This window comes from Aspergillus uvarum (genome assembly GCF_003184745.1).
Source record: "Aspergillus uvarum CBS 121591 unplaced genomic scaffold BO82scaffold_73, whole genome shotgun sequence".
NCBI lineage: Eukaryota > Fungi > Ascomycota > Eurotiomycetes > Eurotiales > Aspergillaceae > Aspergillus > Aspergillus uvarum.
Window position 1 is genome coordinate 124,593 of NW_020291370.1, and position 18,933 is coordinate 143,525.

The following is an 18,933-nucleotide window of genomic DNA, read 5'->3' on the forward strand; positions in this document are numbered from 1 at the left end:
GCCACTGACCAGAGTCAAACGGTGCAGACGTGTAGTATGGCAGCGCAGATGACAGAAGATCAGCAGGGTGCTGGTCAAGCCGCTACCCAACCCCAGCCCCAATCTCAGATACCTAATCTCCCACAAATGTTCTCTGCTGAGGTTGACGATGGCACCGACGCTGTGACCGGCGTTGCCAACTCAATCCCAGACGATCAAGTGAACGCAATGAATATGCTGGGATGTTGGCTCGCAATCCTTGAGCACTTCTTTCCGGAACAATACATGGGGCCTAATTTCCCCGGGTACGATGTGCGCACCACAACGTCTGCCGTCAACAACCGGGGCACGCTCAGTTTGCGCATCACGGCATCATCCAGGTGGGTAGACGCGGACTTTTTAAATGTGGAGTTGGAGCGCTTCCCTTCTGGCGACGACGATCTCGATCGGTGGGACCGTGAGGCTAATCTCATGATCCAGATGGTGCATACGATGAGTAACCTCCCCGATCAGGAGGAGCCAAAACTCGTCTTCGGGATCGTTGGCATCGGGAAGTACTCCCGATTCTACCGGCTCGAGGAAGACGGCCAGCACTACCCTATCGATGTCGCAGGAAAGGCCGTATTTCATATGCGAAATGATGCCAGAGTAATTGCTTATATCTTTGAAGTTCTTATTAAGGAGCACTGGTAGCTTGCTACCCTCCATCGAAACTTCTCGGTGAGTCTTCTACTACCTGAATTTCTTCTCCCAACTAATCTGCTGTTCTATCTCTGCGGGTATGAGCAGTGCTCAATTGAAAGGTTTTCAACCACCAAATCCTTTAACATATAAACTCACCCTACACAAATAAGTCAATGTCGGCTGATCCTACATGTGCAGGTACCATGAATTGTGGTCCGGTATACAGATATACAGCACAATTAGCACTCGTTGTGTGAACATACGCGAACTAAACGGACTAATAGTACAGTAGAAACTGAAGCTTAACGACATGACATGCATGATCTTCGGAGCGACTTGCTCCGCCTAACAGCGATAAACTTGTCTCCCGCCCATCGACACTGAGCCAATGTGCTAATGCCCTGCTAACAGAGGTCACCGGCGACAATCACATTGTAATTATCCGTATCGAACTCCTGGCCATTGATATACATCCCATCATAGCACTGCGTCATGATGTCTTCGGCATAGGTTGCCAGGTACGAGCACTTGGGCTCGATTTCCCACGCATTCTGCTCGTCAATTAGCCGTCATCCTCCTCCACGACCCAAATCAAACGCGGGAGCAGCCAACAAACGTACATCATTGCAAAGGTAGATACCGGAATCATAGGAGCAGCTGATCCGGGCGCAGGTACCCGGACCGGCACCCACTTTGCACACTCCGTCCAAGGCGAGCAGATACTGGATCCCTTTGGTGATCCATGTATAAGTAGCGGTCTCGGAGTGGTCACCCTCAATGTCGCACAACAAATTGCTCTGAACCATAGTGTCAGTGCCTCCGATTTGTGTTTGGACATTGGTCGGCAAACCTTGTTTCTTTTCTGGAGGATGCGGTGGACCTCGGCGTCCGCCTCCCGAGCCTCCAAAGACTGGGTGACGTTGAAGTCGGGATTGAGACGTTTGATCTGCTGGTGGACGTCTTCAATTGTTCCGGACAGTTCCACTTCGTCGCCGCCCTCATTGATGACGCCCCTGTAGGTCATTGGCACGACGGTGTAGCCTTTTGGCACCCGGGTTGTCACCAGGGCCTGGTTGATGAATTAGTATGTATATGTAACGTAGAGTGAGTTTTGCCCACCATTGAAGTGCTGAGAAGAGCAGCCAGGATCAACGAGAACTTCATTTCGATCAGAAGAATGTGGTCGAAGCGTTATGTTGGGTGGTCTGTGGAGTAGACCCGCTGTTCTCCAGCCTCAGTCGGGCATTATATACATTTTCAGCATGCACAACACTCCACCCCCTTTCTTGATCATTCTGTCTCGCGCAGCACATATAGCAACGCATATAGCTCTCTGAATGTCCTCCAAGGCTATTAGAAGCGGGATGCTGGGGGCGATTTAGGTACAATGGGAATCCTTCGCCTTGGTAACTTGACTTCCGGAGTAGTCAACTGCAGGGACGTTCAAGGAAGACTGACCACTCATATCCCCAGCCTGTCTTATTTGTGCGTCATGGTGGAAAGGAGACCAATGGTTGCAGTGTCCTCAACTTTATGTGTGGGGGATAACGCTCCGTATGCGTGCTTCTTCAGCCCCCCTGGTCGTGGGGGCCGACAGACCCGAGAAAATTTCCCCTTTTGTTGGAGCAGAACAGTTGAAGGCATTGGCTTCGGGGATATAAGACAAACTGATGATGTTTATGCGATGACAGCTTGGTATGCACTGTCAGGTTGGTGCTGGTAGGCACGGCTACATATTTAGTCTCGTCGACAGCCCTACGACCCGTTCCACATGGTCGGCACCCTTGGTCGGTGTAGGCATGCGTACAAACTGCGCACGTAGTTGAACAGCGTCAGAAATGAATATACCTATGCCTTGTTGCATAGTGGATGTTTCAGCTGCGTCGTCTTGGTTTAGAAAATGGCAACTATGGCCGTAGGGCGTAAGTTCAGGACAATGTTGCTGTTGCCATTCGGGAAGGAGCATCACAAACTGCTAGGCAAGAATCACCTATACTTTTATGGTCAGATGCTGCGGAAGCTGGAACTTTGTGAGGTCGGGCGGGGACCTCCGACTAAAACAGAGACATGTCATCCGCTCGATAAATAAATCAGAAAATGCTTACATCCAGCGGCACAGCGAGTGCTGGAGCTATCAGATCATTGAGCTCGATGTGGGTACAGCGTCCGACTGGTCACAAATTGGATGGTCAGTAATTACGCCCGGCGGAGCACTTGTAGACCAGGCGAGCCTTACAGCCAAATCCCAATGGGGGCAAGTCGGAGAACGGCGAGGACGGCACGTGACCAGCGAGCTCCCCACCAATTCCACCGGCACATGATCTCCCGGCTGACAGTCGAATGTCAGTCAAACAGACCAATCAAGGGTTGTGGGCGATGATCGCCGGCTCTCCACTCACCGCTCGGTCCGTCTCTCCTCTGGATCTCTCCCTCTCCCAGGGCCACTTTTCCCAACTCCGATCCAGGATCCAAGCTCCAGCCTCTTTGTCCTCTGGTTGTCCTCTGGTTATTCCCTGGTCTAGTCCCAGTCCTCCCCTGTACACTAATTCACTAAGTCTCCCCCAACAATGTGTTGGGCCAATCTCTCGACGGCTTCTCGACGGGGATGCACCAGGCTGGCACAGCCGCAGGGAATTCCCTCATTTGCCCATTTCCTGAGATTAATTAACTGTTTCTTAGGCTGACGGCTGATGTGATGGCTGATCTGGGTCTTCCTCCCCCTCCCCATCCATCGCCCCCAAACACTTGACACGCAGGATGAAGTCTGACACAACTCCATTGACTCCATTCGCTCCATTTCCCCCCCTCAACTAATTTCCCCCCTCAGGTTGCGGCTGACAGGTCGGATGAGGCAAGATCACAGCAAACCAACTTCTCGACCATCTGCCAGGGATGGCTTCTGAATTTACCGCTGAACATCACCTGCTCGAGTTCCAGCACGACGTCGACCTACACCTCAACACCACCTTACCCCCGACCGAGGACGATGGCGATATGGGAATCAAACCCGTTGCGAGTTCCACCCCCAGCTCCAGTCCCGGCTCTCCTCCGCAGCGACGTGACACAGCCTGCAGTGAGCTCGATGCCAACGATGTCTACCAGTTGATGAACTGCCCCTCGCGTGAACCTGTCATCGAACGCTGTTGCTCCTGGTTTTTTGCAACGCTCATTGTCCTTTCCACCTACACTACCCTCCTGTCCGGCCTGTTTCTCATCATCGCCTGCCTCAAGCCGTATTATGGCAACCTCATCGGCGACACCGGTGGCCTGGCGCCCTCCTCGGCCACTTTACTCAGTGCCTTCTTTGCCAAGACCATCGAGTTGTCCTATGTGACGGTCAGTGTAGCGTTTGTGGGCCAACTGCTCAGCCGCAGAGCCCTGCGTCGAGGGTCGCGAGGCATCAGCATTTCGGACATGAGTCTGCGGATGTGGATCACTCAGCCCGGGTCTCTGTTCATGCAGTGGGAGACTTTGCGCTACTCGGGAGGTACCCTTTTGGGCATTATTGCACTGATTGCGACTCTCGTTTCGATGCTTTACACCACTGCTGCGGAAGCCCTTGGTAAGAAACCGACCGATTGACTGTCCTCCGCCCGTGGGTCCTTGTGCTGATCACATCTAAACTCGCAGTGTCCCCAAAGTCGGCGATGGGCCCCGTCTACGAACGAATACTATACGGCAACGTGTCGACCTCCTTCGCGAACCCCACCTACCTCGAAGCTCAGTGCGACACTCCCATCACCGCCACCATCGACCCTTCCGCCGGCCGGAATGAGACCTGCGTGTCCATGGAGATTGTCGGTCGGGCCTATCACGACTTCGAGCAATACATGCAACAATGGAGTGGGCTAGCACAGGCGAGCAATGCGACCTCAACGTCATTGACAACGCGTATCAAGCCTCATGGATCATTGTACGATAATACTACTGTCACGGGAAGTTGGATCGAGGTCACGGACATGACGATAACCTCCCAGAAATACAAGCGAATGGTCAACAATGTCACCGCTGCATTTCCGCATGGCGGGCTATACGATGCGGCGCGCAATCCTCGCAATGGGATCCGGCAGCCGAATGGAGCCACTGGAGACGGAAAGTATATTCTCCAAGCCTCCGTGCCGGCCCCGGCAGTCAATGTTCTCTGTGCAGGCTTGTCGAAGGAAGAGCTGGAGCCGATCATCTACACGGAATGGCCAAATCACGAACCCTTCAACTCCACAACGTGGTATACACAGGCTCCGGCCTATTATCAGAGCACAAATCAGACGGTGGTGGATGAGATTTTTGGATTTGCGCCTGGCACCGACTACCCGGCTCCCGTCTTCCCAATTTATCCGACTGAGTACAACACGATCTTTAATGCCAAGGTAGAGAACTCATCTGCTCTCTATCTGCTGGGAACCGCTCCGACCGGTCATAATCCCGCCTATGTCCTTTGTGCATTGAAAGCCAAGCAATCCGGTCTGTGCTCCGCCCAATACCAGGTGGACTCAAGCGGAGCCGAGCTGAGCACCCGTTGTGAAGACCCCACAGACGAGCTTCAGTACAGTCGTCGGGTCCCAGGGGTGGTGGAAGACAACTATGACATTAATTGGAAGAGCGTTGGGTGGTTGTGGCTGGATGCAGTCAGTCTCGGATCTGGAATTGCGGGCGAAGACGCCAGCATCGAACGGCTCTTGACCCAGATGGTTCCTGCCTACGACAACAGCAGCAACACGGCATTCCTGAATGCCAACGTACCCTCGGTTGCGGAAGCCATGGCAGTCTTGACCAGTGTCACCTTGATGATCAGTAGTCAGGATGCTCCTTACGTTCCGTTTTGGAACTATAGCGGCTATGCGAATCAGATTCTCCCTTCCCCGGTGCAACAGATTTTCAACGCTACTCTTCAGTCCTCCGGCTATGCTTCTGGTCACGCCGTTGACTGGCAGAAGAGCTTCTACGTGGTCCTTGTCTTGGCCTTCCTGACGAGTGTCCTCTTCATGGCTTTTTTCATGGTCGAAGTGCGCGGCCGCCTACTCAACGACTTCACTGAGCCTTCGAGCATGTTCGCCTTGGCTATCAATAGTCCACCGACGGAACGCTTACACGGGGCATGCGGAGGCGGGCCCACGGGTCGCGAACTTCAGGATCGCTGGCACGTGGGCATGGTCGAAGACAGCCACCATTATTACATCCGGCCCATCGCTGATGGAGAATTCACACCTCCTGATCCTGGGTCCGACGATGAGACCGTAAAGGGGGGAAGAGCTCATCTTGCCGTTCACGAGTACCGCAGCGTCTCGCGGGGAGCTGCTAGCCCGATGTCGTTTTTGTATTGATCTGCAACGTTGACCTCGGCGAAGCGAAACATTAGAGTTCATGTTAGACTTAGAGTAATGTAATGTTTGTGCAAAGACCAGTCCATAGCCGGAATATCACATGACCCATCCATGGTACGGGGACACCACTTGCAGCCGCTTATGGTAGAAGCAGAGTCTGGCCAGCTTCCTAATCCATAATCATGGATTAGGAAGTAAGAGCAGGGTACTCCTGCCTGAGGCACCACGGGCGGTCATATGACTCTCTACTCCGTACTTGGAACTGATAAGAGAGAAGTCACATGTCACATGGCAGGCGGTCAGCGACGATAGCTTTGGAACATCAATCCAACCAGCGTCTCTACCTTACTTATTCTCCCAACATGACCCGGAGAGATCTAGTGACAATCCTGCGGGCACAGCCAACGGCCTTTCCTGATTCCCGTTCGACTTCGATCTCGACAGGGAGGTTAAGTGCGGGGAAAGAGGCAGCGCAGAGGCAGCATCAATCTGCGCGTCTGATGGCGTGATCGCATCGGGGTGACCGACTCCTTCATTTGTTTCTCTGCTGATCATCATCATCCTTCCACCACCCAAAACAATCATCGCAAACATGCCTCCTACCAACGACGCTCTGGAGGGAGCCGCCCAGCCGCTACTCACTCAGCCAGATGAGAGAAGCTATGCGGCCACTGCCCAAGAAGTTGCGACCGTGGAAGATCACCGCCCCGGTGCATTCAAGCGGAACCTAGGCACCATCGAAGCTTTCGGTATCATCATCAGCATCGTGATCGGAAGTGGCATCTTTACTTCGCCGGGATCGATTGATACTAATGTGCCTTCGCCCGGAGTGGCTCTCGTGGTATGGCTAGTGGGTGGGATCCTCGCCTGGACCGGCGCTACGACTATGGCTGAACTGGGCACTGCCATTCCTGGTGAAGGTACCCACATCCACCAACTACATTGTAACCCCAGTCTTTTGTTTGTCAATCGCTGACCAGATGCGATCCAGGTGGTGTGCAGCCGTATCTGCAGTATATCTTCGGTGACCTCTGTGGCTTTCTGGCCGCCTGGACGTGGATCATTGCCGTCATGCCGGCCACCTTGGCCATTCTCAGCATCGTCTTCGTTGAGAGCATTTACTCGGCCGCAGGTGTGACCGACCAGGCTGCGGCACTGTCGCACAAGTTGCTGTCGATTCTGATCCTTATCGTGGTCAGCGTGGCGAATTCCATCAGCACCAAGGTCAGCACGCGGCTCAATGGGTTCTTCGTCAGCACCAAGTTCGTCACCATCGCTGCGGTAGTGGTGGCGGGACTGGGTGTTGTCGTCGCCCATCTGGCCAAGTCCGACGGTGCCCATGGGTCTCGAGACTGGTTCCAGAATCCCTGGTTCGGCTATCGCAACACGGTCACTCCGGATGGAAAGCTGATTGACTGGCATGACGTTGCTGGGTGGGAAATGCTGGGGTACTACTCGACTGCCTTGTACGGTGCACTGTGGGCTTATTCTGGCTGGGATAAGGTAAGGCACTTTGTGAGAGCGTCACCCTTTTGGCGGAGGTGTTGACAATTTGTAGGCCATCTACATCAGCGCAGAACTGTCCGCTCCGGCGCGCCAACTTCCCTTGGCTATCAACTCCGCCGTCCCCCTCATCATTCTCTGCTTCATCGCCGCCAATGCGGCATACTATATTCTCCTGCCGTGGAACGTGGTATCCACGACGGACAGTGTGGCTGTTGTACGTTTTAAACCTTCTGTCTCTTTTCGTGCGCGCAGCTAACGAGGCCAGACCGCTATAACTCATCTTCTCGGCCCCGCAGCCGGCATCATCGCCGCGATCTTGATCTGTCTTGTCGTCGCTGGATCCCTACTGGGCAACTCCTTTGTCGCGGGTCGCATGGTGGTTGCAGCTGCCAACAGGAACTGGCTGCCGCAACTACTGGGGGTTATCGGTCAGCTGGGACGGCCCTCCCACTCGAACCAAACCCTCAGCTCCGATGCACCTATCAACGCGATCGTCCTCTCGACCATCTTGCCAATCTTCTATATCCTCTTCGGCAACTTCCGAGCTCTGCTTACCTTTAACGGTTTGGGAGAATACTCGTTCTTCTTCTTGACGGTGGTCGGCGCGATCCGGTTGCGCTTCCGCGAACCGGACCTCAAACGGCCTTACAAACCCTTCCTGGGAATTCCGATTATCTTTGCACTAGTGAGTGGGTTTGTGGTGACTCGTGGGGCGGTGTTTGCACCGTTCCAGGCGGTCATTCTGATTGTGCTGTGGATTATCGGGGCGGGATTCTATGGTCTTCGTAAGCGGTGGCTGAAGGGGGAAGAGAGATATGCTGCGTTATCGACTGGGGAAGGCGAGGGGGAGGCGGAGTAGTGCTGCTGGGAGAACTGCCATCTACTCAGATGGTCACAGTAGAGGAGTCGAGATTTGTCGTGTTGCACATGAGCAGCTTTGTGCAACGTGGAAGGAGACTACTGGAGATTCGCCTTTCAGACATACTATTGCCACTCCTGCAGCTGGCATGAGATACAAAGGAGATATAGTGACCTAGAGGAGGACAATGACTGCAAATTGAGAAGCTCTTAGCGTCAGTAACTAGAACAGGAAGCTCCACACTTCGACATCAAAATACCCTGACAGCTACATCCTCTGGGCGGCCTCACTTAGAAGACCGTCAATATACTCAACCAGGCCCAAGACCTTCTCCTCTTCGAAGCGGCGGCCCACCAACTGCAGCGCAACAGGAGCGCCATGACAGTCGTCAGGATCGTCTGTGACCATCAGCAGGCTGACTTCGTTCATATTCACTAGACAGATACCTACAGTCTGACTGGATCTCGGCATCCATCTCACTCAAGGGCACACCCGGTCTGTGCCCCCCGTCCACCGAGCGGTCCACCTTCGTAACCGGAAAGACCGCACTGCAATAGTCCAGGACATTGACAAACGTGGTATACATCCCGCACTTGAACTTCCCGGGTCTGACAGCCACCGAGGGGCAAGCCGGACAGATCAGCGCGTCGGCCGGTCGTCCGGTCCCGGTGAGTGTGGCCGTGGAGTTCCAGTAGTCCATGTACGCCTTCTGATAGTTGCGCTTCTTGACGTTCAGGGCTGCCACCTGTGCGGCGTTGAGGTGTTCACTCGGCTGTAAGAAGCACTCCGGGAGCTGCGCCTCGCCGGAGAGCGCGCGGTGGGCCTGGACATCTGTTCCGCCGTCCATGTGCCATGCTTGCATCTGTCGCTGTGAGCGTTGTTACGCATCTGTGATCTGGGTCCAAGCACCTACTGCGATATTGAAAGCCGTTGCATGACTCGGGGGATTCCAGTCGATAACCTGAGCCATCGGTAAGCATGAACCCTAGCGCATGAGCAATCCCACTCACCCGGTGACCTTTTTGCTCCAACAACCATCTTACCAATCCCAGCGCCCGCTGGACTGGCAGATGAGGCCTCACCGTACCATCATCTTCCATGAACGCAAAAGTAAGCCTCTTGTCCGCAATGCCACCCCGTACGCGCTCCTCCACCCCATGGCGCCAGGGCAACTCCACCACCAATGGATCTGCAAACCACGGTTCCTGCGCCAGCACCGCCTGCACCATCAACTTGAGTCCCTGGACAGTCGTCGCCATCGGTCCCACGACAGAAAGCACCGTATTCTGTCCATCCATGGAATTAGCGGCGCCCTCGTAGGGCAAGCGCCCCGCCGAGGGCCGTAGGCCGTAGATTCCATTGAAGGCGGAGGGCACACGGATACTCCCGCCGATATCGGTCCCGAACCCCACCACGGAGCCCCGCAGCGCCAGTAATGCCCCCTCCCCACCGGAGCTGCCCCCGGCTGACAGGCGGCGGTTGAGCGGGTTGAATGTGTACCCGAGGATGTGGTTGCAGGTCTCCCCGGCCATCAGGGTGGTCGGGACGCTGGTCTTGCAGTAGAACACTGCGCCGCTGGTGCGGAGGAGGCGGACCAGTTCGCTTTCTGTGTCCCTTTCGTTATGCGGGAGAGAGTTGAGTGGCTTGCCTTCAAAGGTGTCAATCCAACCTACGTAGCCCATGGTCGTTTCCACTCCCGAAATGTGGAATTGGTCTTTTAGGCTGACGGGGAGACCGTGGAGTCGGCCTAGGGGCTTGTGGTGGGTGGTGAAGTAGCTGTCTAGTTCTTTTGCTGTGGACAGGGCGCGGTCGAAGAAGATTTCGAGCAGGCAGGGGACCTTTCACTCATGGTTAGGGTTGTACTTGGACAAGAGGTCAGGGAGAGACGCGGGAGAGGAGACGAACGAGCTGGTGGGCGACGGCGGCGCGGTGGCAGAAGGCCGATGTCACTTCCACAGCGGTCCATATTCCAGTTGTTGTGTGAGAGACGATGGTCTCGGCGTCGGATTCGGTGATTTCAACCTCTCGTGGGGAAAGATACTGCTGGACATATTTGCCGGTCACGTTGGGTTGGATGTCGGGGGTGGGGATGGGAGCGCGGATGCGCCATTCTGTGGGGATGGCGGAGAGGATTGCCTCACGCTTGGCTGAGCATCTGGCTTGCCAAGCGGGTGGAATTCTGGGCTTAACAACTGGTTGGGTCATGGTGTAAAGATGTCAGTGAAGTGTATCTGTGAATTGGATGAAGAGCAGGTGTAATGTCCGGGAAAGAAGTGCTGGCGGCTCTTATCGGGTATCACCGATATTATCCGGGCGCGGCGGTACGGGGTCAATGACCCCGACTAAGTCTACTTCAGATGACAATGCCTTGTCGGAGTAGACAATAGAGCAGTGAGGGTAGTTGGGGAGCCGAGGGGTTGGCACTTTCATTGGGACATCAGTTGAATTTGCAGGTCCTGACCCTGGTCGCTGTCAGCTTGAATGACCCGATTCCCGAGTATCCCACTTGGACGATCAATGTTCTTCAACCCCTGGACCCTGTTACTATATACCGTTTAGTGTCGGTAGCCGATGTGATGAGCAGCCTGCACAGAACTGGGATGAAAAATTTCATCTGAACGAACATGTACAAGGAATAACAAACTTTGATATCGGGAGATGAATAATGCAAGAGTTCACACAACTACGCCTACGCCTGGAACAGGTAAAGGCATGATCTCCATAGTGAAGATGACCACTAGCTCTGTGCCTCGTCAGGTATTGTCGGGATGTTACGATAGTTGACCTCGCCCTTGAAGCGCAGGAGAAAGTCCACGAGGAAGAACCAATCCTCGACGGCATCAAAAGAGTGCCTTCGGTCATGTACGAAGGTCCCTGGAGCCGTGACGATGCTTCCGTCCACCCGACGGCGTTCGTAGAGTCCAAATCTCCCCTCGCGCCAGATCATCCCAGTAATCGGGGGTTCCGGGGATGTGACGCGTTCCATTATATCCAGCTCCATAACGAGCCAGACGGAATACGCATACCAGAACGGGGCCCACGGGGGCGTGGGTCCAGACAATAGGCAAAAGAACTCTCCTGTGGTAGGGTGGCCCACATGCAGCACTTGAAAGTCGATCTCCTCCGAGTGCCGGGTGGTGTGTGTGTGTTGGTAGCCCTCCTCGGGGGAAAAGATCTGTCGGAGGAGACCATACACGCAGAGGGGAATCCTGAGGTTTAGATCGTCTATGGTACGGCTCGAGGATTCCTGTCCTTCCTCGAACGGGGGAATAGTGAATTTGTCTTCGGAAGCAATGGAAGAGCTGTCATCGCTCGGCGCGCCAGGTGCGTTCCCTTCATTGATCTTGGATGCAAATGAAGCCCCTTCGCTCTCCGAGGGGACGGTCTGCTCCTCCTGTGGCTCCAATCTAGCGGGTGCGTCTTCGCTCTGCGAGGGGGCGGACTGATACTCATCAGACTCAGCACCTGACGACTCCTCGTCATTCGGCGAGGGAGCGTCATCCTCCTCCTGGGCCATCAGGCGAGATGCTGAGGGACCCATTGTAAAGTATGCCGATATCGTAATTTTCAAGTTTGCCGTTCAGTAGTAGAGCTGCAATCTGTACTGTGGTGGTTGCTGGGTGGGACGGAGATAATGAATCATCTTGGCCATACTGCGTGAAATGCTTTATATATGAACAAGCCAATGGATGTGGAACGCGCAGAAGGATTGAGCAACAGTCGTAGTTTCATTATCTATAGACGGAACTCGACGATACTAAGCCAAACACACACTCTTCATGGTATCAAATTTCCTCTTATCTCATACCGATCACCGGAAGATAGTACCCAAGTTGACAAACACCGATCATGTCCGATTCGATGGTTGTCTTGCTGGTGTCCTTCACTACATTCTTTGTACATCGATCTCAGTAGACCAGTATGCATGCGAGATCTTCCGGCCGACACACAAAGCTTAGGAACATTTGATCTGGCCTGTGCATTGCTCCTATATTGACTACAGTGCAGAACTGAAAGGAGTAGCTTTGTTATCCCCGTTGGCTGCATCAAGATACTTTCATCGGCATGGAGTTGACAATCAGATCATAAGTTATTTCACCAAGTCGCCAGTATTGGTGCGTAAGAAAATAGCCAGCGCTGTCCCGCTACAAACAGCGGCCAAGACTAGAGACTTTGTCAGCTTTGCTGATGTACGTCAAGTGTGTAAAGGATGTCTTGCATCCAGGATATCTCATACGTGGTACATATTGGAAAGCCTGCAGGTAGCTGGTCCGCGTGATGTGCTGAATGGCATTGCCAAGGGTAAAGGAAAAGCGCGCGTCGTCGAGAATGCGATGGATTGTCTGTTAAAGCCACTCAATAACAGCATGCTGTGATAGCCAGGAAAAAGCTCACCTCGAACAGGCCTGGTACCTTAGGCATGGTCACCGCAAGACTATGTGCAAACATCTTCTGGATCATTGCGGTGCTAATGGCAGGACCCACAATGAACCCGAGCGACTCACAAAGTTCAATCGTACCAATACACGCGGGCATGCTTTCCTTTGGCGAGGTGGTGGTCAAGCCGATGAAATTGACGGTGTACATGAGCCCGGTTCCCAGACCCAGCAGTGAGGGCAGGCCGGCTTGCCAGATCGTGCAGCCATTGCGCCACCCAAGAAGAATGAGAAGGTAGTCAAGAGTGGTGAGAGCGTGAGAAAGTATCCCGAGTTTGCGATATCTCTTGTATCTGCCCAGAGTAAGTTTCAGTGAATGTTTCCACGCTGCCTGAACCTGACTGCCGACCTACCGTTTTATCGCGTATCCAGCCGCGAGTCCTCCAGATGCGATACCCAGGACATTTCCAACAAAAGCAAAAGATGCCCAAGCATCGCTCCAGCCCTCTACACGGATGAGATACGGAGTCAGGTGCGTCAAGAGCTAGCCATCATTCTGTGGATCAGTATTGCCTAGGATAGAGAGCAATGTCTCTGGGACACTCACCGCACCACGTCCAATGTAGATCAGAAGCTCCATCAGACACCAAGCCCCAAACGGTCCTTTCATTAGATGCACCGGTAGCAGCGGATTCGTTGCGTAGAATCCCTCCACAATAGCGAACCCAACACCAGCGACCAGGGTAGCCACCAAGAGAAAGAAAATGATCAATGCATTCTGGCCCTCTGCATCAGGCGCAGTCACATACTCTACCAGAGCGCTCAAAGCCACAACCATAAGTGTCAGAATCAGCATACCAGAGAAATCAATATTCTTGCTATGTGACTCCTTGGGCTCTTGATGCACTCTGCGGTCAAGGTGAGCGAGTGGTGCTGGTTCACCCCACATCATAACAGTAACACACAACACGGCGAACGGGATCTGGCCCAAAAACGACCTGAAAAATATTAGGTCTGAGTACACACCACATAGAAGGGTGTTACATACAATCGCCAGCCGACTGTCTGCGTCAGAAACCCACCGAGGGGAGGACCGATGCTGCGGCCAAGCATATTGATAGTGCTCGAATAGCCATCATACAATGCCACCTCGTGTGGCGGAATCAAATCTGAGCAATCACCAGTCAATCCCACTTTGGCATACCCAAGTTCAAAGGACAAAGATCGATACCTGTGATTACAATGGAGGTCATTGCCACCATCCCAGCGCCGCCCACACCAGCGATCACCCTCGACCCGGCCAAGGTAACCAGAGAGCCGCTGACACCGCTGCATAAGATTAGCATCACAGCAACGAGACATCGTATGAGCCGATATTACCATAGAAAGCTACCGGCAATAAAAACAGCATACGATCCCAACAGTGTCTTCTTGCGACCGTAAATGTCACACAGAGCGCCAATCTACGAAAGCGCCGCTACGGGTTAGCTGATAGGCATGCTATCCCTGTATGGATTTTGGAGCCGTACCACGGGGCATGCAACACAACTTCCGCAATTGTACGCGACTAATAGCCAGGATCCCAGGGTGAGCTGCTGGAATTCGGAGGCGATTGAGGTGTAGGTGGAAATCATCAGCGCCTCGTCCGCACTGGCGATGAAGCACCCTTCGCGTTGGTCAGTGTCTATTCCTGGAGCGAGTGGATGGGACCGTGTGTCTTAGTTCATCTTACCGACAAAGATAGCATAGAGGAGTGCATTAGGGGGTCTGCGATGTGGGTGTGCAAAGTTGTCCGGTTCCTCGATGTCTCCATCCGCACGTCCTGAGGATGAGAATGATTCTAACATATGCCCTTCACTCATGGCGGGAAAATGGCATGAATACGGACTACAAACGAAGAAGGTGCCAGAACACTGCAAAGACCTGGAAGCAGTTTCTAACGCGCTTCAAGAGATGACAAGTGAGAAAACATTTCAACCTGTGATTCTACAGTCGAAGCCCGATCGGGCGGCATTTGCCCTAAAAGGAGAAGCGGGCGATGATCGGTATGTTTTGGATGCGACGCTGCAATCCCTTGCAGTTTTACCCCTGAAACAACAGCTTCTCTAAGGCTAGCTGCAGAAGTGCAGTATTTACGAGCTAAAAGCTACCCTTTCCGTGCTCATCTCCTCGGTTGCTGAAGGCAAGGACCACATGGGGTCATGATACTCATGAACGGTATCCCCTTTGACTCCCGGGGCTGTGAATCTGGACACGCCCGTCAAAGAATCATAGCTGTCATACGTTTGCGCCAGGCGCTTACCACCGCCACCGGGAAGGTCGACGACGAAGGAGGGTGTCATAAACCCGGCGATCGTGCCGCGGATCTGCGACTCAAGGTGCAGGATGTCGCGCAAGGGGGTCCGGAGATCTTCCACCCCTCGGACCATGTCTCCCTGGTATACGTAATACTAGTTGAACCGGTTAATCGGACATGGTCCCTCAGTAGAGGTAGCGTAGCGGAGCTCACCGGTTGGATATTGATGTCTGCTAGCGTTCGGATCAATCGCTTCATCGTGTGCACGTCGTTATTGACCCGGTTCAGCAAGACAGTCTGGTTTCGGACAGTCACCGCATGACGAAACAAGTGCTGCGCAGCCTGCTCGCTGATCCAGGAGATCTCTTGCGGGTGGTTGAAATGAGTATGTAGGGCGATGCTCTTGCATTGCGCCCGGGCTTGCTCGCTCAGGGCGATCAGCGTGTTGGCCCATTCGTCGTCGGGATCCAGGATGCGTGACGGGCAAACAGACAGTCCTTTGCTTGCGAAACGAATCCGTCGCACGTTCTCCAGACTCAGGAGTCGCTCGCCAATCTCTTGCAGTTGTGCTGGCTCGAGGAAAAAGGTGTCGCCGCCGGAGACTACGACATCGGTCACGGTTGGGGTCTGCGCAATGTAATCAAACATCGGTTCCCAGTATTTTCGTAGTGGGAGAAATCGCTTTTTGGAGACCGATTCAGTTTGCGCCCCTACAGAGTAGGATCGAGTGCAGAACCGGCAGTAGACCGGACACACCGAGCTGGCTGGCACAGGTTGGTATCACTCAAGAATCGGGCTTCATAACTCTTACCGAGGAAAAGCACCTTGTCCGGGTAGCGATGAACCAGGCCTTTCACCGGCGAGTCGTGCGTCTCGTTTAACGAGTCGAGGGTGAGTTTAGGATGGTCGGGCTGGTATGAGGAGCCGACTGGAATGAACTGTCGTCGAATTGGATCGGAGTAGACATCGTCCCAGTTGATCAGTGACAGAATGTATGGTGTCAGTCGAGTCGCCATCGGTGCCTGCTTCAGCCCGGCTACCACATCACGCAACACCTCGTCACGAGTGATTACACCGTGGCCCGACGGTGCTGTAACCTGGGGTGGAAGAACTCCAGACAGAAAGGCAAGCAGAGATGGGGTGTTCTGGAGCGAGTGGTGCATCTATCTTGTGATCAGATTGTGAATGTGGAGGATAGCCCCGACATAAGTCACCATACCTGCCACTTGTAGTTTAAAAACTCGTTTTGGGATACATCCTTCCAGGCGGGCACCTTGCGCCAGTATTCCCAATTCCCCGTGGGCGATGGATGCAACTGAAGACTGCTGACCACCGACGACCATCGCACCTTTCCAACGGTTGACTTCGCAATGCGTGAGGAGAGAGTCATGGCGGGTGATTGTATCGGCCGTGTGGGAAGCCCATGACCCCATGCCCAACCGTGCGCGGTTTATAGCCCTTCAGTCGGAAAACTCGGTCTAGACATTGCAGAGCGTGAATTGACTCGAAGCGTGATCCCCTCAGATCGGCCACTGGGAAGTGATGTGTAAAGCTGGCATTGCGTGCGTGCATGCATGCTGACGTGTCCACCGCTTTTTTGTAATGCAAGGGATGATCGCCCGCCATCGCACAACCTGCTTCCTCATTACACCATCTTAAGAACCAGTGAGAGGGCCTCACTTGGATCTCGCAACAGACACGGGACTCATTGCTAACAGCACTCGGAACCATGACCCTCACTCCAATCACGATCGCGTTCTTCTATGAGACGATCTCGCTGTATCTCAGCAAAGGCTACAGCCTGGAGGAGTGCCTGGAATTGGACAAAGATGAGGCAATCGAGAGCATGGTCGAGTCGCTCCGCGGGTTGGGATATCGAGTGATTCCGGTGGGGGACATGGGGGAGTTGATTCAGCGCATTGCGAAGGGGGAGCATCAGGAATGGGACTTAGGGTTCTCGATTTCGGAGGGGATGCACGGCGCCGCTCGCGAGGCCCAAATCCCCGGCGTGCTCGAAGCATATCGCATTCCCTGCGTATTTTCCGACGCGGCCACCCTGACCATGACGCTGGATAAAGCGAAAACCAAGGTATCCTATCATCATGCACCAACTGTGCTCACTCGACGAGCGACGCGATCGTGCTAAGCTTGGATTTCTGCATCGTAGATGATGTTCCAATACCACAAGATCGCCACCGCACCGTTTGCCGTCGTCTCACCAACGTCACAGAATGCGCTAAAAGATGTGCAAGCAAGCCCTCACGCAGTCGAGCTGGCAGCATATCCGCTGTTCATCAAGCCCTCCTGTGAAGGAAGCTCGAAAGGCATCTATCCGTTCTCCAAGGTCCACAATCAGACGGAACTCGAACAGGGGGTCCAGAAGCTACAACGCCAGTTTCCCGGTCAGAGTATCCTGGTCGAAAGCTATCTTGCTGGCCGTGAATACTCGGTGAGTCTGATCGGCACCGGCCCGACCGCACGCGTGCTTGGGACCTTGCATCTGGACTGGGAGGCCGCGCAGAAACGGCACGGGACACAATCCGCGAGCGAGAAGGATCCGTTCACAAGAGGGTTCCTGGACGTTGATGCCAAAAACCGAGCGAACGATAAAGATGTCATGAAATTCGCTATTGACTCGCGGGATCCGGAGGTGGCGGCAGTGGAGGCGCTCGCCTTGCGGGTTTGGGGAGTCATGGGATTTCGCGACGTGGGACGTGTGGATATTCGGTGCTCAGCCGATGGAATACCCCATGTTATCGAGGTCAGTGGCCAGCCACTCATCCCAGAATTCATTAAAATCATGCTGAAACTATTCAGGTGAACCCTCTGCCTGGACTGTGTCCAGGGTATTCCTTCCTCAGCGAGACGGCTCGCCACCATGGTGTATCGCACCAGGAACTTCTCGCTCTGGTAGTGGAGAGTGCGGTAGAAAGATACCCACATCTCGCGCAAAGGTCATTGGGGCTGAAACAGGGGGGTCTCAGAACCAAAGCGCAGTGAGCAAACAGCATTATTCCTATGGAGGTAAGTGTGGGTAGAAGCTTGCGATATCTGCCGGCTGTTTGCCTAGAGCGTCGCAATCAACCGCGACAGGGTCTTCTACTGGGTCACGGAAAGCACTCGTGTTGGCGACGACGATAGCTTCTCGCTCCGAAGTTTCATTGGCAGTCGGCGACGAAAAGGACTACAGTAATTTACTTTGTCGTGGATTGTTGTTGAAGGAGCTATACAAGAACCTGCTTCTTCCGAAGAGGACTTCCGGTTTGTTCATAATCCAAGGCTTGAGATAGTCAAGGCTGCAATTAGTAAGCTCGAGGGTCAACTATTTGTGAATGAATAAAAGTCTATTTATTCAACAAAGGGTGTGCAACCTTCTTTCTCATTGTTCTTGTGTTGTGAGATGATAAAGAAAGCCCCAACAGTGCTTTCCTACCGAATAGAACTATCTTGCAACATACAATATAACGTTGAGGTTACACGCCCTGCATTATTCTGTGACTTATGAATAAACCGATTTTTCCTGGTGCTCCATGGCATTATCCTATGACTGAGACATCCTATAAATCAGTTGCTATACGTTGACCTTCCTGATTGCTCTGGCCTGGGCTGGCACTTGGCCCAATTTTGACGAAAGAGTCTTTCAGTATAGAAGAAAAAGGCTTTGGCGCCCAGTCCTCTCCCTCGTCTGCCACAACTCTCGAAGTATGTATATCCCTGCAACGACACCGAACTCATCTCACAAACAAGCCACAATGGCTCCCGCCCCACCCCGCAACGTCCAAACCGACTTTTGCTCCAGACCATCAAATTATATCTTTATCACCATGGCTGATACCCTTTTGGTGAGTGTTTTGCGGCAGGCATTCGAAGGGGAGCCGGGATTCGTCTTTCGAGTGATCCAGAGGCCAGGCG

At 53.6% G+C, this 18,933-nt stretch overlaps 9 protein-coding genes across 9 annotated transcripts; 4 read left to right on the forward strand and 5 right to left on the reverse strand.

The window, feature by feature from the left end:
• Positions 1-48: 48 nt before the first annotated feature.
• BO82DRAFT_406552 (uncharacterized protein) lies at positions 49-672 on the forward strand (the record flags this gene model as incomplete). Its single annotated transcript, XM_025639566.1, has 1 exon — positions 49-672. One exon carries the CDS (start codon positions 49-51, stop codon positions 670-672), a length of 624 nt encoding a protein of 207 aa, XP_025487285.1.
• Positions 673-1,067: 395 nt separating this feature from the next.
• Positions 1,068-1,827, reverse strand: BO82DRAFT_406553 (uncharacterized protein; the record flags this gene model as incomplete). The annotated part of the gene is made up of 4 exons (XM_025639567.1): positions 1,068-1,214; positions 1,284-1,460; positions 1,514-1,732; positions 1,783-1,827. 4 exons carry the CDS (start codon positions 1,825-1,827, stop codon positions 1,068-1,070), a joined length of 588 nt encoding a protein of 195 aa, XP_025487286.1.
• A 1,941-nt stretch (positions 1,828-3,768) lies between these two features.
• On the forward strand, positions 3,769-5,984 carry BO82DRAFT_294662 (uncharacterized protein; the record flags this gene model as incomplete). Its single annotated transcript, XM_025631833.1, has 2 exons — positions 3,769-4,225; positions 4,294-5,984. 2 exons carry the CDS (start codon positions 3,769-3,771, stop codon positions 5,982-5,984), a joined length of 2,148 nt encoding a protein of 715 aa, XP_025487287.1.
• Positions 5,985-6,331: 347 nt separating this feature from the next.
• On the forward strand, positions 6,332-8,784 carry BO82DRAFT_358609 (amino acid transporter). The gene is made up of 4 exons (XM_025636341.1): positions 6,332-6,904; positions 6,976-7,487; positions 7,543-7,704; positions 7,756-8,784. The coding sequence occupies exons 1-4, from the start codon at positions 6,577-6,579 to the stop codon at positions 8,347-8,349; spliced, it is 1,596 nt and encodes a 531-aa protein (XP_025487288.1). The 5' UTR covers positions 6,332-6,576; the 3' UTR covers positions 8,350-8,784.
• Positions 8,617-10,940, reverse strand: gmdA (putative general amidase GmdA; the record flags this gene model as incomplete). Its single annotated transcript, XM_025638271.1, has 5 exons — positions 10,255-10,940; positions 9,360-10,187; positions 9,263-9,310; positions 8,800-9,217; positions 8,617-8,747 (listed from the first exon to the last, which is right to left on the reverse strand). Exons 1-5 carry the CDS (start codon positions 10,552-10,554, stop codon positions 8,617-8,619), a joined length of 1,725 nt encoding a protein of 574 aa, XP_025487289.1. The 5' UTR covers positions 10,555-10,940.
• A 146-nt stretch (positions 10,941-11,086) lies between these two features.
• On the reverse strand, positions 11,087-11,890 carry BO82DRAFT_368841 (uncharacterized protein; the record flags this gene model as incomplete). The annotated part of the gene is made up of 1 exon (XM_025637143.1): positions 11,087-11,890. One exon carries the CDS (start codon positions 11,888-11,890, stop codon positions 11,087-11,089), a length of 804 nt encoding a protein of 267 aa, XP_025487290.1.
• Positions 11,891-12,306: 416 nt separating this feature from the next.
• Positions 12,307-14,390, reverse strand: BO82DRAFT_320579 (putative transporter). Its single transcript, XM_025632715.1, has 9 exons — positions 14,255-14,390; positions 14,106-14,188; positions 13,957-14,054; positions 13,774-13,894; positions 13,333-13,723; positions 13,139-13,269; positions 12,745-13,078; positions 12,587-12,692; positions 12,307-12,513 (listed from the first exon to the last, which is right to left on the reverse strand). Exons 1-9 carry the CDS (start codon positions 14,357-14,359, stop codon positions 12,440-12,442), a joined length of 1,443 nt encoding a protein of 480 aa, XP_025487291.1. The 5' UTR covers positions 14,360-14,390; the 3' UTR covers positions 12,307-12,439.
• A 333-nt stretch (positions 14,391-14,723) lies between these two features.
• BO82DRAFT_345831 (KamA family radical SAM protein) lies at positions 14,724-16,552 on the reverse strand. The gene is made up of 4 exons (XM_025633720.1): positions 16,241-16,552; positions 15,833-16,184; positions 15,235-15,785; positions 14,724-15,175 (listed from the first exon to the last, which is right to left on the reverse strand). Exons 1-4 carry the CDS (start codon positions 16,409-16,411, stop codon positions 14,858-14,860), a joined length of 1,392 nt encoding a protein of 463 aa, XP_025487292.1. The 5' UTR covers positions 16,412-16,552; the 3' UTR covers positions 14,724-14,857.
• Positions 16,553-16,695: 143 nt separating this feature from the next.
• Positions 16,696-18,359, forward strand: BO82DRAFT_320587 (D-alanine--D-alanine ligase family protein). Its single transcript, XM_025632716.1, has 3 exons — positions 16,696-17,110; positions 17,189-17,782; positions 17,839-18,359. Exons 1-3 carry the CDS (start codon positions 16,751-16,753, stop codon positions 18,019-18,021), a joined length of 1,137 nt encoding a protein of 378 aa, XP_025487293.1. The 5' UTR covers positions 16,696-16,750; the 3' UTR covers positions 18,022-18,359.
• Positions 18,360-18,933: the final 574 nt, after the last annotated feature.

Excerpts from the sequence above, each read along its gene's own strand:
- BO82DRAFT_358609 (XM_025636341.1), top strand. The coding sequence starts at position 6,577 with ATGCCTCCTACCAACGACGCTCTGGAGGGAGCCGCCCAGCCGCTACTC. Across the intron at positions 6,905-6,975 it reads CACTGCCATTCCTGGTGAAG|GTGGTGTGCAGCCGTATCTG; the intron begins GTACCCACATCC and ends GATGCGATCCAG. Across the intron at positions 7,488-7,542 it reads CTTATTCTGGCTGGGATAAG|GCCATCTACATCAGCGCAGA; the intron begins GTAAGGCACTTT and ends GACAATTTGTAG.
- BO82DRAFT_320579 (XM_025632715.1), bottom strand. The coding sequence starts at position 14,359 with ATGATTTCCACCTACACCTCAATCGCCTCCGAATTCCAGCAGCTCACC. Across the intron at positions 14,189-14,254 it reads GTTGTGTTGCATGCCCCGTG|ATTGGCGCTCTGTGTGACAT; the intron begins GTACGGCTCCAA and ends GCGCTTTCGTAG. Across the intron at positions 12,693-12,744 it reads AGGTACCAGGCCTGTTCGAG|ACAATCCATCGCATTCTCGA; the intron begins GTGAGCTTTTTC and ends TGGCTTTAACAG.
- BO82DRAFT_345831 (XM_025633720.1), bottom strand. The coding sequence starts at position 16,411 with ATGACTCTCTCCTCACGCATTGCGAAGTCAACCGTTGGAAAGGTGCGA. Across the intron at positions 15,786-15,832 it reads GGACAAGGTGCTTTTCCTCG|CCAGCTCGGTGTGTCCGGTC; the intron begins GTAAGAGTTATG and ends AACCTGTGCCAG. Across the intron at positions 15,176-15,234 it reads CAGACATCAATATCCAACCG|TATTACGTATACCAGGGAGA; the intron begins GTGAGCTCCGCT and ends CGGTTCAACTAG.
- BO82DRAFT_320587 (XM_025632716.1), top strand. The coding sequence starts at position 16,751 with ATGACCCTCACTCCAATCACGATCGCGTTCTTCTATGAGACGATCTCG. Across the intron at positions 17,111-17,188 it reads TGGATAAAGCGAAAACCAAG|ATGATGTTCCAATACCACAA; the intron begins GTATCCTATCAT and ends TCTGCATCGTAG. Across the intron at positions 17,783-17,838 it reads GAATACCCCATGTTATCGAG|GTGAACCCTCTGCCTGGACT; the intron begins GTCAGTGGCCAG and ends GAAACTATTCAG.